This window comes from Lepidochelys kempii, chromosome 10 (genome assembly GCF_965140285.1).
Source record: "Lepidochelys kempii isolate rLepKem1 chromosome 10, rLepKem1.hap1, whole genome shotgun sequence".
Taxonomy (NCBI): domain Eukaryota; kingdom Metazoa; phylum Chordata; order Testudines; family Cheloniidae; genus Lepidochelys; species Lepidochelys kempii.
Genome location: NC_136389.1, coordinates 42,145,164 through 42,162,836, shown reverse-complemented (window position 1 = coordinate 42,162,836; position 17,673 = coordinate 42,145,164). Strand labels below are relative to the sequence as shown.

At 48.4% G+C, this 17,673-nt stretch overlaps 1 protein-coding gene across 1 annotated transcript in view; it reads right to left on the bottom strand.

Annotated features, from left to right (window-relative positions):
• HCN4 (hyperpolarization activated cyclic nucleotide gated potassium channel 4) overlaps positions 1-17,673 on the bottom strand; it is a 169,143-nt gene that overhangs the window by 32,954 nt on the left and 118,516 nt on the right. Inside the window, exons 5-7 of the mRNA XM_073361426.2 lie at positions 7,466-7,612; positions 5,292-5,532; positions 2,740-2,904 (exon numbers count right to left, since the gene is read on the bottom strand). Coding sequence (XP_073217527.2) covers positions 2,740-2,904; positions 5,292-5,532; positions 7,466-7,612 — 553 coding nt within the window. The remainder of the gene's footprint in view (positions 1-2,739; positions 2,905-5,291; positions 5,533-7,465; positions 7,613-17,673) is intronic.

Genomic DNA, 17,673 nt, shown 5'->3' with positions numbered 1-17,673 from the left:
GAGAGATGCAGCAGATGGGTATGGAGCTTGGCACCACAGCACAGCCTGCTCACACATGTATGCATGCACCTGTGTCATAAATATAAAGGGAAGGGTAAACCCCTTTGAAATCCCTCCTTGCCAGGGAAAGCTCCTCTCACCTGTAAAGGGTTAAGAAGCTAAAGGTAACCTCGCTGGCACCTGACCAAAATGACCAATGAGGAGACAAGATACTTTCAAAAGCTGGGAGGAGGGAGAGAAACAAAGGGTCTGTGGGTCTGTCTATATTCTGTCTTGGCCGGGGATAGACCAGGAATGGAGTCTTAGAACTTTTAGTAAGTAATCTAGCTAGGTACGTGTTAGATTATGATTTCTTTAAATGGCTGAGAAAAGAACTGTGCTGAATAGAATAACTATTTCTGTCTGTGTATCTTTTTTGTAACTGAAGGTTTTGCCTAGAGGGGTTCTCTATGTTTTTGAATCTAAATACCCTGTAAGGTATCTACCATCCTGATTTTACAGGGGGGATTTCTTTATTTCTATTTACTTCTATTTTTATTAAAAGTCTTCTTGTAAGAAAACTGAATGCTTTTTCATTGTTCTCAGATCCAAGGGTTTGGGTCTGTGGTCACCTATGCAAATTGGTGAGGCTTTTTATCCAACATTTCCCAGGAAAGGGGGGGTGCAAGTGTTGGGAGGATTGTTCATTGTTCTTAAGATCCAAGGGTCTGGGTCTGTAGTCACCTAGGCAAATTGGTGAGGCTTTTTACCAAACCTTGTCCAGGAAGTGGGGTGCAAGGTTTTGGGAAGTATTTTGGGGGGAAAGACACGTCCAAACAGCTCTTCCCCAGTAACCAGTATTAGTTTGGTGGTGGTAGCGGCCAATCCAAGGACAAAGGGTGGAATATTTTGTACCTTGGGGAAGTTTTGACCTAAGCTGGTAAAGATAAGCTTAGGAGGTTTTTCATGCAGGTCCCCACATCTGTACCCTAGAGTTCAGAGTGGGGGAGGAACCTTGACAACCTGGGAGCTTTGCATTTGCAAGGCTGAATGTCAGCGTAAGTGTCCATCACAGGGAGTCTCTTTTCAGAGACTCTGCAGAACTAGAAATGGGAAAGCCCTGCTAGCTCCCATCTGGTCCATCCCCTGGGGACAAGACAGGACAGCTCCTTACAGCACATTTTCTTGCGCTTTGTTCAGTCTAGATTCAAGTGTCCCAAGTGACAAACCTGCCACCACTTACATTAGGGCCTAATGAGCCAGTGCTCAGCCAAGCTGCACATATTTAGCTCTTACTCTTTCCTCCAGAGTCAGTCCCTCCAATTTGCAATATCATTCTGGGAGCTCGATGCCCGGAACTGAATGAATGCCTCTTGGTGTGGCCAGGCCCAGAACCCCCTGCCAGCTCTTCCGTGCCCACCCAGAGCATTGCCCAGAACTGCACTAGCCATTTTGATTCTAGGAATTGGTGAAAACAAGCACACGTTTTTAAGAGAGGTCTAATTAACAAAGGGCAATTTAGGGGTTACGGCACTGGACTGGGGCTCCAGAAGATTCAGTTCCAGCTTTGTCACAGCCAACCTGTTTGACCTTGGGGGAATCACTTAATCTCCCCTGTGCCCAGCTCCCCAGCAATAAACAGGGAATAACCCTTCCTTTCTCCCTTCCTTTGTCTTGTCTATTTAGATGGTCCACTTTTCAGAGCAGACACTCCCGCCTCCTAGGTGTCTGTCCAGCACCCAGCACAATGGAGCTGCCAACTCTGTTGGGGGAATCTATACAATAACTTGGGGTGTATCAGCCTTAGTTATGACTCCTTTCACCTGTTGGGGTTCAGTATTTTGCCATACTCCCAGCTTAGTACACCTACAAGAAACCAACGCTGGACCTTGGCTTTGTTCTGTAAATGTTCCCACATCTTTGTTTAATCAGGCATCTAATCATAGCAAATACATTCATAATTGGGCTAATTAGCATATAAAGCTTAACTTTTATGTTCTGCAGATCACTTTGCAATAGCGGGATCTTTCTTTGGATCAGCAAACATCCTGGCCCCCTGCCTTCCTCAAAACATATCCTGTCTGCTCTGCTAGACTTGTTTTCTGTGGCTATAGTCCAAGGCCTAGCACCGGCACGTCCACACCCCACTGTGCCATAGTATATCACAGGGGTGTGGCTCTTCCTAATCCCATCTGGTGATCAGTTTTTGCTGTAAAAACGAATAATGCTAGTCCATGTAATTATACCCTAGCTAGTGTCCCTGCAAACTCTGGGCCAGATTTATGCTGAGTACTATCTTATTCCGCACAAAGACTTATTGAAATCCATGGGATTGCTAGCAGAGTAAGGATGTCAGATTCTGGCCCATTTCTCTTAGTAGTGGGAAGCCCCTGGCATTTGCACAATGTCAACTACCAACCAAAATCTGGCTTAAGCCCCATTTCTTGGGTCCCACATCCCAGCCCATGGTGGCTATTACACTATATCATATGGAGTTCCTGCACAATATTGCACAGTTGGCAGGATGTGCTTCACAGAGGCCATTTGGAAATGGAGATAATGGAAATGGAGGTATTTGGGGGGTGAAGTTATCTGCTTGGAAATGGAGCTAAAGGTGATGGGGTGGAGAGGTTTTACCCATTTGAAAAAGAGACTGTGGAAGAAGGTAGGGCAGGGTGTGGTTTCCCTCACTTGGAAACAGCCACTGAAAGGAGCCCATGGACATGGGTGATGAAGCATTGCCTCATACTTTCTACTCACCAATTCTATCCAGCCTGTCCAGTGCCACTGTTTCAAAAGCCCTTCTCATCATGGGATATTCTTCCAACACCTCGTTGAAATTGTCCACCGAGAGGGAGTAAAGGCGGCAGTAGGTGTCAGCTCGCACGCTGGCCGTGCGCCGGCCACGGGTCAACAGGCAGATTTCTGGAATGAAGACACAGCCTGAGAACCCCGGGAGTGGGAGAGCGAGGAAGGGACCATCGCTGCCTCCAAACAAAAGCAGCTCATGTCACTAAGCGACATCCCTGCCTCCACATTAACGGTATAAATGTTCCACTATGCAATAACATTTACCGAACAAAATACCAGAGGGCTCAATTGCAGTAACTGCTGTACAATATGGCACCTCAGGGATTCAGCTGATCTACGTAGCCAGCAAGTTCTGTAATTGTGGCTTATCATAGGTATCACTTGTGCATTCAGAATGGAGGAACTGTCTCTCTCACACTTTTCCTGGCCCACTGGGAGTGGAAGGTCACACCACGTCTCACTGAAGCTAACTCTCCCTAGATTTGCAGTCAGGTCTCTGATTTGACCTGTAACTCAGCATCAGGAGGTTCAGCGATCCCCCATGTTGATGCTGTGCAAGCAAAGAAACTTACAAGTTATTGGTGGATCTGCTACGATCTTATTAACTGAGAGGATAAGGACACCAAGTGGAACCCCTTTATTACCAAGGTTAAAGCAATTAAACTTCGCATAACCATTCTTAGGCTGGCAGAGAACACACAAAGCTCTTTGCTGGTTTCAACTTTGTGGCTGCACCACACATTGTGCGTGTATGTGTGTGCATGTAAGTAATTGGACGATGCCTTTCCCCAGTGCCCCGTTTGCATCTGCCCCTACGTAGGAGGTACTACGGCAGTGTAATAACTCTGACTGATGCTATAATTTTTAAAATCTGTTTTTAAAAAGAGCTGGCACCTCTGGGAGATGGCTCTAATGGATCCTGCCACCAGGAGGAAAGCCATTCTCCTCTAGCAAATTAGATGGGTCCAGACAATGTGACCCTGCCCCTCTGAGAGCAAGGGTACCACTAGATTCAGTGTAGTGCTCTCCTGTTCCCACTGGCCTCTGGGTATAGCTGGCGCAGGAAGATCGCCAGGCTTTGTTGATGCCACAGCTGATATCCTTCTTTCCCCCCCCACCCCCAATCAGGGAATCCAGCCAAAGGCATTTCTGGGGGTGAGTGCAGATTACTCGGAACCCATTGCCCATTCCAAACAGGGCTCAAGGTCAGCAGGTGTCTCCTCCATTTTAGCCCTTCACAAGTCAGCCAGCCACCCTCTGAAGGTCTGGAACGTGGGGAGAGAGCCAACTACCCATGGCAAGAGAAGGCTGGGCTGCATGTGGGTCCTGGGGACTGTGTGCGGTGCTCATGTGAGAAGAGTGAGGGGACCCCATGGCCTGCTAGGGGGAGAAAGGGGGCCTCATAGCTGGAAAGGGAGGAGCTACAAGAGCTCAGCTGTTTCATGATGAAACCAACAAGTTTCACTTTGCTATTTCAGATCTATGTGAACCAGAAACTCCACATGAGACTGGAGCCCAGCTAATGGATCCTACTGGCCTGGGTTTGCACAGTCATGCAAATATCCTGGAGCCTGGTAGGACAAAGGGGATTCTTTAGTGAATTTCGGGCCTGCGGGGGTGGGGGTCCCAAGGTCTGTTACAGATGGAGGGGGATCCTTTGGTTGTGGAGAGCAGGCCACGGGGCTTAGGAGGTGGGGAAGAGCGGCCCACTCCGCCCATCCTTTCCGGGTCCACTCAGCTTCGGCAGGTTTAATATTTGCGCTGGAAGTTGCCTCCATGTGAAGTCTGCTTGGTTTGGCGTTTCTGGGTGAAAGCTTTGCAGAGCCCTAGGAGTGAGAGCATTGCAGTCACCAGCCCCACAGCCTGCAGGCAGGCAATGAAATCCCATCCCACTGTTTATCATACTGCTCCCACTCATCTCACTGCTGTCGCGTGCTCCGCTCCCCTGGTAACCTGTGTCAGATTTAAATAGCGAGTTCTCTGTCAAGGGACTGTCGTTTTGCCCCGTGTTTGTACAGCACCTAACACCATGCAGCCTGATCCCTATCCATCACCGCAATACAGTGCCTGACAGCAGGCGGGACCAGGCAAAAGTAACTGTATAAGGAAGGGCCTGTGTTTGGCAGATCTGCTAACCGCACAAGGAGCAAGGAGGAAATAACCATTAACAAAGGGCATTAACAAAGTTTTTCCCCCCCCTTGATCCTGATCTCATTATTGTTCTTCTATGCCGTGGCGCTCCAGTCATGGGTCAGGACCCCGCTGTGCTACGCGCTGCCCTAACACTGAACAAAAAGACAGGCCCTGACCCACAGAGCTCACGATTTAAGTGTAAGACAAGAGTCCTCAGGTGGAGACAGACAGACAAGGTGACAGAGGCTCCAGTTCTGTCTGGTGCTGGCTATGACAAGCACTAACATGAACCAGACGAGGACTGCCTGGGGAACAGCCATGGGTCTTGTTGCCCAAGCAGCACAGTTGGGTGGGTCACTGACTCTCACCTCCAAAGTAGGAGCCATCTGCCAGTTTAGTCTCCTTGTTGCCTTTGGTAAGCACGCTCACCACCCCGTGCTGGATGAAGTACATTTTCTTGCCGATGGTGCCCTCCCGGATGATGTAATCCCCTGGCTGGAACACCTCAAACCGCAGTTTGGTCAGCATGGATGTCACAAAGTTGGGATCTGCATTGGCAAACAGCGGCATGGATGCCACCAGCTTCCGGCAGTTGAAGTTTATGATTTCCTGGAGGGGTGGGGGGAAGAGACAGAGACACGCACTGAGAGAAATGCTTCAGTTAAGGTGAAATAACCTACAGAGATCCCCTCCCAAAGCCCCAACCAAGATACTATTCTCCCAAAAGATCCACCGTAGGATGGACACAAATCCAGTGCCTGCTGGAACAGCACTCTAGGAGGGCCTGGATGGTCATTCAATGCAGCCATATTTACTAAAGCTGGAAGCTCAGTCTTATTGCTCGAATTCACGACATGCTCTCTCTCTCTTTCTAACCTGGGACCCGATAGCCATCTCCCCCACAGGCCAATCTTTGGCAGCCATGCACATTGTGGGTGGCACCAGTGAAATGCCACATGAAGCAGCTAGAGGGCTCATTCGTGGGAAAATGCTGTAACTCGCCTTGGCAGCCTTATGTCCTGCATTGTCCTGGCCTGCTTCCAAAATGCTAAAAACTGGGCAGATGTACCCAGCCAGCCGGAAAAGGAAATATCATGGGCAAGTGGGGGCTTTATGTGGGGAGAAGGTGGGCAGGATAGGTGCCTACCAGTTAGTGTGTCCCAGGTAGGCTGTGACCTCTTTGGTTTGAGTGCCTCAGATGAAGAAAATACAATGTGATTGTACCTTTGTCATAAAATATACGTCCTGTGTGTATTCCAGTGCATCACACCCTCTTAGGATATGACAGTGCTTTTCACTGCACTGTGCTGCTCCGGGTCACTTCGATTCAGACTCAGAAAACAATGTGAAGCGAAATTGAGGCAGGTCATCTACCAAACCCACTCCCAGAAGGAATCTGATTCTTCTTTCTTGTGCAATTTCCTTTTTGAGGCTCCCTTGTGTTAGTGAGAAAGGCTCTTCTCTCCCCTCCAGCCCACTCCCACCTGGGCATTGGCAGTACAAGGTTTAAATTGTGTGTGTGTGGGGGAGGGTTGAGGGAGAGGCTGTCCATGTGCTGGGCAATAAACCATGTGTGGCTGGCAGGCTGTCCGGGAAAATGCTGTTGCTTTGGCATATGAACTTGTGAATGACTCTGGGTGCCAGATCATTGGCTTTAGCATTGGCTCCTTCATCTGCAAAGAGCTAGTCTGGTAATGCAACACCCATGCATAGGGCATAATAGAGGTACATTTGGGGATCTCTCCAGCAGCAGAACCACTCAAAGTCACAGGGGCATTCCATCACATGGGCTCTTTTCCCTTTGTGACTTGTTTCCTCCTCTTTTTTAGATGTCTCGCGCAGGAGGAAGATAGGGACTGGGAAAGCAGCGACTTCCAGTTCTGTAACCTGGGTCAGGCAAAGGAGTGAGGATGGGGCAATGAGCATCAGACCCAGGTCCCTGCTCTACCTGATTCAGAACAGAGTGTTTCACCCTAGATCACTCTGAATCAGGTAGAGCAGGGACTAGAACCTGCGCCTCCCATATCCCAGACGGGGCCTCTAACCACTGACCCATGAAACATGAGAATCTCTCTCAGCCGGAAACCCTTCCCAATGCCAACTTCTCTGGAACCAGCATGTCCCTGCAAAAGGTTTTCCACAAAACAGTGTCATTTGACAATTTCATTGAGTCAGAAATGTTCTCACCAGCTCTAATCCCCTGCACTGCACTGGTTAATAGACTCAAGACATGCTGTCCTGGCTGCTGGGCTGACACTGGGGAATCCCGGACTGCACTGTTCTGCTCAATGGCAATGGATTATGGGCAGACAGAGGCCAGGGAATGACAGACTTCCCTCTAGGTCAGCTGCTGCTACAGTCAGGCCCTATTGCTCTGCTCCTTCTCCCCCACCGCCACCCCACATATCCCGTGACGTCTCCATGCCAGCTGGTGCAGTATCAGCCTCTGCCATTGCACACCATGAGCTCCACTGCTGTGGAGCTGAGAGGAGCCCTGGCCCCACTCAGCCCCCCAATGAACACTCAGAGCACCCCTCATTACCTCGCGCAGGGGCTCACTCAATTCCCCCAGGATGCTCTCCTCGTCAAACATCTTGCCCTGGTAGCGGTGCTCGTAGTAGTCGTGGATCCGCTGGCGCATGTCGGCGGGGAGCTTGTGGAAGGACATGTACTGCTCCACTTGTTTGTACTGCGCAGGAAGAAAGACAAGCAAAGGCAAGACATTACCGGGACACAACGCCAAAGGGCACCTCCGCTGCCTCCAGTCATCTTACTGCAGACGCCTGTGCACGTCAGAGCAAATCTCAGATGGTGGCTACACCTGCCTCCTTCACACTGACCTGCGTCTGCTGTGTCAGGCAGAGCCAGGTGATGCAGAGGCCAACGAGCTAGAGGAGCTCAGAGCCCATTCCCACACTTCCCATAAATGGCTACCACACGTTTTAACCCTTAGCACAGTAAGCATGACTTCTCCTCAGTCAGTTGCACAGAGGAACCCGAGACACATATTCTTGGTGACCCAGGATCCTCTCCCTACCACCTCACCCACCTAGCTCTCTCCCAGCTGCCTGGTGCTCCCCAGCCACCATACTGCCCTTCTGCTGGTTTCCACCTCTCCTCCCTACATGTGCTCTGTGTGCAGCCAGCCCTATCTTGAGCTCTCAGCAGACACCTGCCCCCCCTCCATCGTGCCTCCCAGCAGCTGGGTGGGGTACTGGCAGCCAGGATCTCATGTCCAGAGGGCTCGGGGTGGATTCCCAGCTGAAAGTTCAGAGACAGAAGCTCTCACCAATATTCTTGCCACTAGAATCTGTCCCCTGTTCCCACATTAGACTCCCCTGCCCAACCAGACCAGACCCAACCTCTTCCGTTCTGTGTTCTCAGGCTTAAACTGTTCATTTTCATTTTCAGTTTAGGGGCAACAACACAGGGTTACTCAGCTCTTGCCAAATGAATGCTAACAGCTCAGTGCCAAGAGTTCACCTGACTGAAGAACAAACGTGCCCATTCCTGCCAGGTTAACACCCAGAACCCCAGGCAGTGTCAGGGACCACCCAGGAGACCAAAGCCCCCTTTACGTGTCCTCAGAACAGGTACATGGCTGAGCTTCACTTGCCCTCACACACCCCACGGCCTGCCTGTCTGCCGTTACCTTCACTTGGATGGGCCCCCAATAGGAATGAGCACGGAAGGCTCATGCTGGTCACTTGGGAATGACCTTTTGCTCCATTTGGTTAGATCAGCAATGACCTCAGACTGAGCAGTTGATGAAAATAATGGGCCAGGGGAGGCATTTGGGGAGGTTTGCTTGGAGTACTGTTAGGCTGACGTGCACATCACATCTAAGGGCAGCCCATCACCTCGTCTATTAATGGTGGAGGAGGTCAGAGCTGACTTGAGACTTTCCATTCTCAGTTCATGGGCTCTTCTAGGCTTTGGAATAATGATGTTGAGTTCTGGCAGCCACTAGCACTCAGAAAAGCAAGGGGCTTATAGCCGTGCGTCCCACACAGTTCTGTCAAGGCATCTCAGTTTGCATTCCCTACTGGTCCAGTAATGGGCAACCACACAGCTTGGCCAATACTCTTAAGTCCTGATGTGCAGCACCCACAGATCCCATCTCTACCCCTGCATTGCAGTCCTGCATGCACCCTGTCCTGGTTCTGTCAATACAGCTCAGCTCTGACCTGGAGCACCCCTGCTATCTCAGTCGTAATCCAATCCTGAGAAGAAACTAACAGTTCTGTCTAGCTGTGGCAGAGCACAATTACCAATAGGCATCATGCCAGCTTCCTACAGAAAACTCAGTGCACCTGAGTCATCCCATGGAAACAGCCCCTGCATTGCCAGTTCTGAGTCCCTCACACAGCTCCACCAGTGCACCTCCAGGGTGCCAACTGCTGTGAATTTAGTGCTGGCTTTTGAATCAGATTGAGACCAAACACTGTTTCACTTCTGAATGGCCCATACAGAACTAGAACCCAGATCTCCAGAGGCAGAAGGCTAGTGTACTAACTTGCTCCTCTTCACATCTCCGTGGACATTTATATCTGCCCCAAGCTCACCCTCCATCTCCCTGGTACTCAATATCACAGAATCACTACATTTCTCCACAGGCAAGGTCAGCTAGCCCTTCTCCCTCCCTGGGCAGGCCTGTGTCCTATTACACATGTAACAGAGTTTTGCATGGTTTAAACATTACAGGCTTGGGAGACTATTCCACAATTACACTGACCAGTATTGTCTCACTATTCCCTTGTACTCCCTAGCTGTTCTCTCTTGTCTTATACTTGGATTGTCAGGAATTTGGAGCAGGGACTGTTTGTTCTGCATTTGCACAATGGGGTCTTGGCCATGACCGGGCCTCCTAGGTGCTATGGTAATACAAATCAATAATCATAGAATATCAGGGTTGGAAGGGACCTCAGTAGGTTATCTAGTCCAACCCCCTGCTCAAAGCAGGACCAATCCCCAGTTTTTTCCCCAGATCCCTAAATGGCCCCCTCAAGGATTGAACTCACAACCCTGGGTTTAGCAGGCCAGTGCTCAAACCACCGAGCTATCCCTTCACCTTGCTTAGCAAATGCAATAATAAATAACAACAATAATGTGTATTACAGTGGCATCTACAGACTCCAACCAAGATCAGGGTGCCATTGTGCTAAGTGCTGTACAAAAACTCAGTAAAATACAGTCCTGCCCCCAAAAGCTCACAATCTAAACAGTCAAGACAGACAAAGGGTTGGAAGGGAAACTAAGCCACAGAGAGGTAAAGTGACATGCTCAAGGTCACCCAGCCGGCCAGCGGCAGAGTCAGGAACAGAAGCCAGGCCTCCTGAGATCTAGTCGTGTGTTAGATCCATTAGATCACAACTGAACCAAGCACAGAGCCTGTCTTAAATATAAAGGGAAGGGTAACCACCTTTCTGTATACAGAACTATAAAATTCCTCCTGGCCAGAGGCAAAACCTTTTCACCTGTAAAGGGTTAAGAAGCTAAGATAACCTAACTGGCACATGACCAATGAGGAAACAAGATACTTTCAAAGCTGGGGGGGGGAAAGGGTCTGTCTGTCTGTGTGATGCTTTGGCCGGGAACAGATCAGGAATGCTCTTCATAACTCAAGTTAGTAAGTAATCTAGCTAGAAATGCAGTAGATTTCCTTTTGTTTAATGGCTGGTAAAATAGGCTGTGCTGAATGGAATGTATATTCCTGTTTTTGTGTCTTTTTGTAACTTAAGGTTTTGCCTAGAGGGATTCTCTATGTTTTGAATCTGATTACCCTGTAAGGTATTTACCATCCTGATTTTACAGAGGTGATTCTTTTACTTTTTCTTCAATTAAAATTCTTCTTTTAAGAACCTGATTGCTTTTTCATTGTTCTTAAGATCCAAGGGTTTGGGTCTGTGTTCACCTATGCAAATTGGTGAGGATTTTTCTCAAGCCTTGCCCAGGAAAGGGAGTGTAGGGCTTGGGGAGATATTTTCGGGGGAAGACGTCTCCAAGTGGGCTCTTTCCCTGTTCTTTGTTTAACACGCTTGGTGGTGGCAGCATAGGGTTCAAGGACAAGGCAAAGTTTGTACCTTGAGGAAGTTTTTAACCTAAGCTGGTAAGAATAAGCTTAGGGGGGTCTGTCATGCAGGTCCCCACATCTGTACCCTAGAGTTCAGAGTGGGGAAGGAACCCTGACAGAGCCTGATACTCAGCCTCTTATTCAGCCTGGTTTTCTCTTCCTTTCCATTCCTCCTAGTTACATCACCTTGAACCACTCTGCGTTATCCCATGCCATTTCCTAGGCAGCTCTTCACCAAGCTGTGAATAGTTAGAGGTTTGAATCTTCCCATAGAAGTCAATTACTCCAGCCCCCTGATCAGTTTTGTTTTTTGCTGAACTCCCTCTAGTTTGCCAAAGTCCTTCTAGTTATGAGGTTCCCAGATGGGAATGCGATATTCTAGCCCCTGTGCTGGTGTAAATCAGCATAGCTCCACTGGAATCAAATGGCCCAGGAGAGTCCATTACCCTCATTATTACTTATGTGCATTCCTTTAGCATCTAACAGCCCCAACCAGGATTAGGGCCCCACTGTACAAACAGAATAGAACACAGGCCCTGTCCTGAAGGGGGTACAGCCTAACTAGACAAGACAGACAGATACAGCCAGACATTAGCTAAGCTATTTAGCAAAAGCTGCAATATAGTTTGTCCCCACTTTCCAGTCACATAACAACCCCTCCCCCACCCTCTTCTGTTCAACAGTTAAGCACTCTCCCCTCGGTTTCCCTACTTCGTGATGCATGGCCACCAGAGACCAAATTTGTGCTGGCCTTTTCCACAGCTCTACTGCACTGCAGACATCCGCCAGTCTAATTTGGCTATAGTTTTGCTTGTGGATTTGCATTTCCACAGCATCACTTAACGGGGATGCAAGGGCTCATTTGATGGGACATGGGCAGCGCTGGGGGAGAAAAAGGCCTTCAGTGGAACTGGAACCATGAATAAACAACACTCGCTCAAGGGTGCAGGAGTGGAGCCAAGATCAGACATGGGGAATTGTGCAAGATGGCATACAAAAATGTAGTGAGAGACAGGCCTCACCCTGAGGAGTTTACATTCTAAAAAGATAACACAAAAAGTGGGAGAAAGGGACAGTATTATTCTCCCCATTTCACAGATGCAAATAGATTAAGTGACATGCCCAAGGTCACACAGGAAATACATGGCAGAGCCCAGAAATGAATTCAGTTCTCTTCAGTCCCAATCTAGTACCTTAAACAAGACCATCTTTCCTCTCACATCATGGGTACCATGAATACTGTTGCATCAAAGAAACCCAATATTCATAACATTGTCTTTGCTGAAACCCAATGGGTCTGGCAAAACCTTTCCACCAGATCTACTAGGCCCTGGACCCCATGCTAAGCCAGGAAAGCTTTGAGTTGCACAGTGTCTTGCAGGGCTCCTACATACTCCAGTTGTCTCATGGGTATGAGAGAGAACTTTGTCAGTTTAACGTGGACAGACACCACTGCAAGCTTATGGGGCAGCTGTGCAGTCATTTCCATGACATATCAGATGGGGAATAGTGGGGAAGGGATATCTGGGATGGCAGCTGTGTGGCCATCTGTGTGGCACTCAAGGCAATGGGCAGCTGCATGTCTATACTCAGGGCTCTCCTACATGCATCATTCATCCCTACACCACTCTAGACCCAGAGAAAGTCCAGTGGTTCACCCTGGCAGGTGACAGATCCAGACCTGACCCTCTGCTCAGCAAGGATATGGGAACGCTGCAAACACAGAGGCAGGGGGATGGCAGAATGCTGTAGTCAGCGCTGCTCTACAGCACCTTCTCTTAGCTGACTAGAGGAGCAGTCTAGTGGCTTCTTTGGTGGCTACCTATTCCCAACTGGCTGTGGGGGAGCATTCCTGTGCAGCACAGGTGGGAGTAAATCAGAAGCAAATACATGGGGACGTCCCAGCGTCCCTCTGCCACAGCAGGCTGCTGTTCATACTTGCAGAGGAGCTAGGGTTGCCAACTTGGTAGTATTTAAAAATCAGACAATCCAACAGGAGTGTCGGAACCACCCTGCCTTACCTATTCCCCCCGAAGCACTACCCCTGCCCCGCCTCTTCCCCCGAGGCCCCTCCCCCATTCACTCCTCTTCTCCCTCCCCCATGTCGCTTGCTGTTTTTCCCTTCCCAATCCCTGCCCAGGTGAGGAGAGACTCGCCTGTGAAGCCAGGGCTGGGAGCTGCAGCCACCCAACACAGGTAGGAGGTAGCCCCACCTGAATAGGGGCTGGGGCAGGTGATAATCCAGCGCCTCTCCTGCCCGTAGTAATCAAACATGAGTGTCCAGTCAGTAGATCTGACTGGACACTGTCAGGTCCCCTTTTTGATCGGACTTTCTGGCCAAAAACCAGGCACTTGGCCACCCTAATGAGGAGCACTGTTCTAGCTTTGTGGCTGTTTATAGAGCTGCCCACCCCCAGACCAGCTCAGACCAAGCCCTCATCTAGTTGGAGAACTGCCCGCATTGAACAATAATTGCCAGCCAAGTGCTGGATGAAGGTACCAGAGCCATAAAATTTAAAACAGTTGCCCAGCCCCAGGAAAACAAAGCAAATCTTTGGAGGTGGCCATGCGCTGCACCCATGGACTGACCATCTACCCAGTTACTTATGGTATAAAATGGCAGAAGAAAATACGAACCAGAGAGCACACAAATTGGGGAGCAGAAAGTTATCCATTAACATTCAAAGAAAGCCAGGCTGGATCCTCCCAGTGTGAGGAGCTGCAGGGAGAAGAGTGACTGATTGTTATCTCCCGTTTATGAGAATGCAGTACAAAGGGCACTCTGCATACCTATCACATCCTGCTGCATCCCTCACTGAAGACTAGTGGAAATAAAATGCATGCACAGGAGTCAAGCTCCTTTCTTTCTGATTGCTGGCCCAAGCCCAGGGTTGGCGAGCATTTACTGGTCTTACCAAAGAGTTTCTAACTAAAGCAGGTTAAGAGGTAACACACCATAAACTCATATAGTTCCAATGACCTTCTTGCTTTCCCCACCCTCTTCAGGTCTGACATTAGTAGTAGGAGGTTGTTGCTTTATAGCATTTTATAGTAAGTTTTTAAGGTCAGGCTTGACAAAGCCCTGGCTGGGATGATTTAATTGGGGATCGGTCCTGCTTTGAGCAGGGGGTTGGACTAGATGACCTCCTGAGGTCCCTTCCAACCCTGATATTCTATGATTCTATGATTTCTGAGACAGTCCTAGGAATGGCAGGGTTCCAGATCTTTCTCCTCTGGCTACGTCTTTCCTTGGAGCCCCCACAGCAACCGATCCTCTAGGAGATTTGGGTTAGCAATGCTGAGGTTATCTACTGCAGCCACAGACACAAACTGCAGCCAGGCTGTTCAGGAAGGTGAGTGTTCTTGTTGTGCCATTGGCTAGTACTCAGTCCCCGCTGCTGTTCAGTGCTGAGTCAGAGAGGAACTATATCCTGTCTGCTCAGCTTGATGCTGAAAATTAAAGAGGGCCTGATCTTGCTCCTTTGAACTCACTGGAAAAGCTAAATGCCAGTCTCAGCCTCACTGAGAAGGTGAGAGGGCAGCTGGGGGAGCGGGTGCGTAGCAGAGTGCTATGTTAGAGTATTTTCTCATTGCCAACTTTGAATGTTAATAGCATTTGTAATTTTAGCCTTAGACAGTCTCCCCCTTCGCTTGCTGAGCTCCTTGCCCTGTGCAGGACAGCCAGCACCCAGGCCTGATCGCTGTGCCAGTGCAAGGCCTGTGCCCTGGTTCTGTCATTCGAGGGAATTGTGGAGCCTGAAGTGGGATCATGACCAGCAGCTCAGAGGGCTCTTCTCTTTCACGCCGCCTCTTGCTGGGACCCAACTGCTAGTTCAGATACACCCGGGCTGTTTGCTCACAGGGTGAACTCTGCTAATTAGACTGAACTCCATTTTCCTACAGTTGCCTCATCTCAGTGTCATCTAAGTTGTGGTTCAATTGCCTTTGCTCTCTACAGACCAGGCACTCCCTGACCTGTGTCTCTAGAGCCATCCTACTAGCCAGGCCCCTATGTGACTCAAACCACAGATCTCCCATCCCTGCTCCTGCCCTACCAGCATCTCTCAACATATTCAACAGAGCTTTAAAGACTCCCTGCCCCACCTTGCCTACAGTTTTACTAGTGATGGGGGAGCCAAAAGGTTCAGTGGGTCCATTCTGCACCCCAAAATGTCTATCCTTATATGAACTTTACCTGAAAACTTTACTGGACATCTCAAGCTTCCTGGTATTTCCTGCCATCAGCAGGGCTGTGACTAACACATGCACAGTGTTTCAAGTAGCATTTAAATACCTACAGTTCTGGTCCCAGACAGAACAGACAAATGCAGAGGCTGCTCCAAAAAATGAAAATGCACTGCAGGAAGAGTGGGCGGAGAGCTCCTCAGAGAGGATCTGTTAGAGAGACACTGTTTCTTTTGACTGTGTTGTGAGTTGTGGGTGAAGGCTGCGTCCAGGTCCTATTTTGGCAGGCCCATTTTGCCCAGCCTCTCTCCTGCAGTCGTCTGCTCAGTTCCCTCGCTTGTGCTCTTGAATTTGCCCAGAGCTCTGTGACATGTGCAGAGATGAGTGACACCCCCACGTTCAACCCTAAAAGACTCATTTAGGGATTATCTGAATCTCTCTGAAGAAAATTGGGTGCATTTAAATGTCAATTCGTCTTCTTCAAGTCTGCTTCTCCCAGTAAGCCCTGGAAGGCAACACTAGTGTATTAGAAGGGAAGGATCTAATTGGGAATCTTTTTCTCCCAGGGTGGGTCACCTTAGTTTCCTGTCTATTTCCTTCCCTGCACAGCTCACTCAAAGCCCTTGGGTGCCGAACACTTTTAAACCCAATTTACCCCATTGCTCCTTGTTGTGTCTCTATGTGACAGCTATAATATCATAGACCTGGACACACTTCTCAGGGAATCAGCAAGGAAGGTTTCTGCACATAGGAAGAACTGCTCCCCTCCCACTCCTGGCCTTCCCCACTCTCCACCAAGCTCTCCCTTGACCCACAGAGATCAGTCTTCAAATCTTCAAAGAAACTTTGATTTCCATTTTCTCGGTTCAATTAACTCACTGTATATACATGGATACACACACACACACACACATACACACACACAGACAGTTGTCATGAAGGCCACTTAGAATAAGCCAAAATGCTTTCCTACAAACTCTCATCAAGATAAATATTTATTTTCTACCCAGAGCATTATTGCTGTGATAAATGAAAGTGGGGGAAGGGACGGGGGGGGGGGGGAGAAATTCCTTTTATGGACACCCAGCCAGCCAGTTAGCTATAAAATCCCTCTTGGTACCTGTTCTCTACTTGCCTTACCTGTAAAGGGTTAAAAAAAGCCCACAGGTGAAATGAAGGGAATGGGCACCTGACCAAAAGTGCCAATGAGAGGACTAGAACTTTTTTAAATTGAGAAAAAACTTTCCCTCTGCCTGCTTTTGTTGTTCTCCAGAGAGAGGAGACCAAAGCAGGAATTGGGCTGAACTATGATGTAGGAAGCTTTAAGCTAGGTATGAAAAATCATCAGATCATACCTAGAGATTGCTTATCTGAAACCCCAAAGATGTATGTAAGTAAGTCAGGGAAAGTCTAGGAAGATGTGATTAGGGTTATTTCTTTTATTTCTTTATGGCTTGTGGACTCCTCTGTGCTAACCCCAAATACTTTTGTTTTGCTTGTAACCTTTAAGCTGAACCTCAAGAGAGTTATGTTGATCCTTAATTTTTGATCTAGCAAAAAGCCTAAGTTCCAGATGTCTTTTCTTTCTTTTTGTGTTTAATAAAAGTTACCTTTTTAAAGAACAGGATTGGATTTTTGTGTTCTAAGAGGTTTGTGCATATGTTGTTTAATTAGCTGGTGGCAACAGCTGATTTCCTTTGTTTTTCTTTCTCAGCTCTTCCTGGGGGGCGGTGAAAGGGCTTGAGGGCACCCCACAGGAAGGAATTCCCAAGTGTGCCTTTCTGGGTTCTCAAAAGCATTTTTTTTTGCATTTGGGTGATGGCAGCATCTATCCATCCAAGGTCAGAGAGAAGCTGTAAGGTTGGAGGTTTAATACAAGCCTGGAGTGGCCACTATGAATTTTTAGAATCCTTGCGGGCCCCCACCTTCTACACTCAAAGTGCCAGAGTGGGGAATCAGCCTTGACAATTGCTTATGTGCTTCCAGCAACTGTTGGCCTGATTCTGCTGTCAGTCACACTCATGTAAACCCAGGACGAACTCTGCGGAGCTGCATTGGTTTAAAAGGGAGGAGATTCAGGCTCAGTACATTTAGTGAGTGAAATATTGCAGTGCTTTGAGGGCAGTATATATTCTATGAGAATGAATTAAAAGCAAAGTTCAGCAGTCATGACATACAAAGCCATGGCCCTGACAAGGGGGCTCTGGTGAATTTACATTCTACAAGGGCATAGCTCAGGTCACTGAATCCACCAAATGGAATATTCTGATTGCATCTTTGTTGCATTTTCTATGATCCAAGATTAGAATTAGATTTGATACTGTATTGCCAATCCCCAGGCATTCAAAAATCATGACCTGGGCCCCACAAAAAATCATGAGGAAGGCTTAAAAAAAATCACAGGATTTTAAAAAAATTAATAATTTTTGCGTTCTTTTTAATTGGTTTCTGGATTTTGAGCTTTTAGAGTTCACACCATTAACATTTCTCTG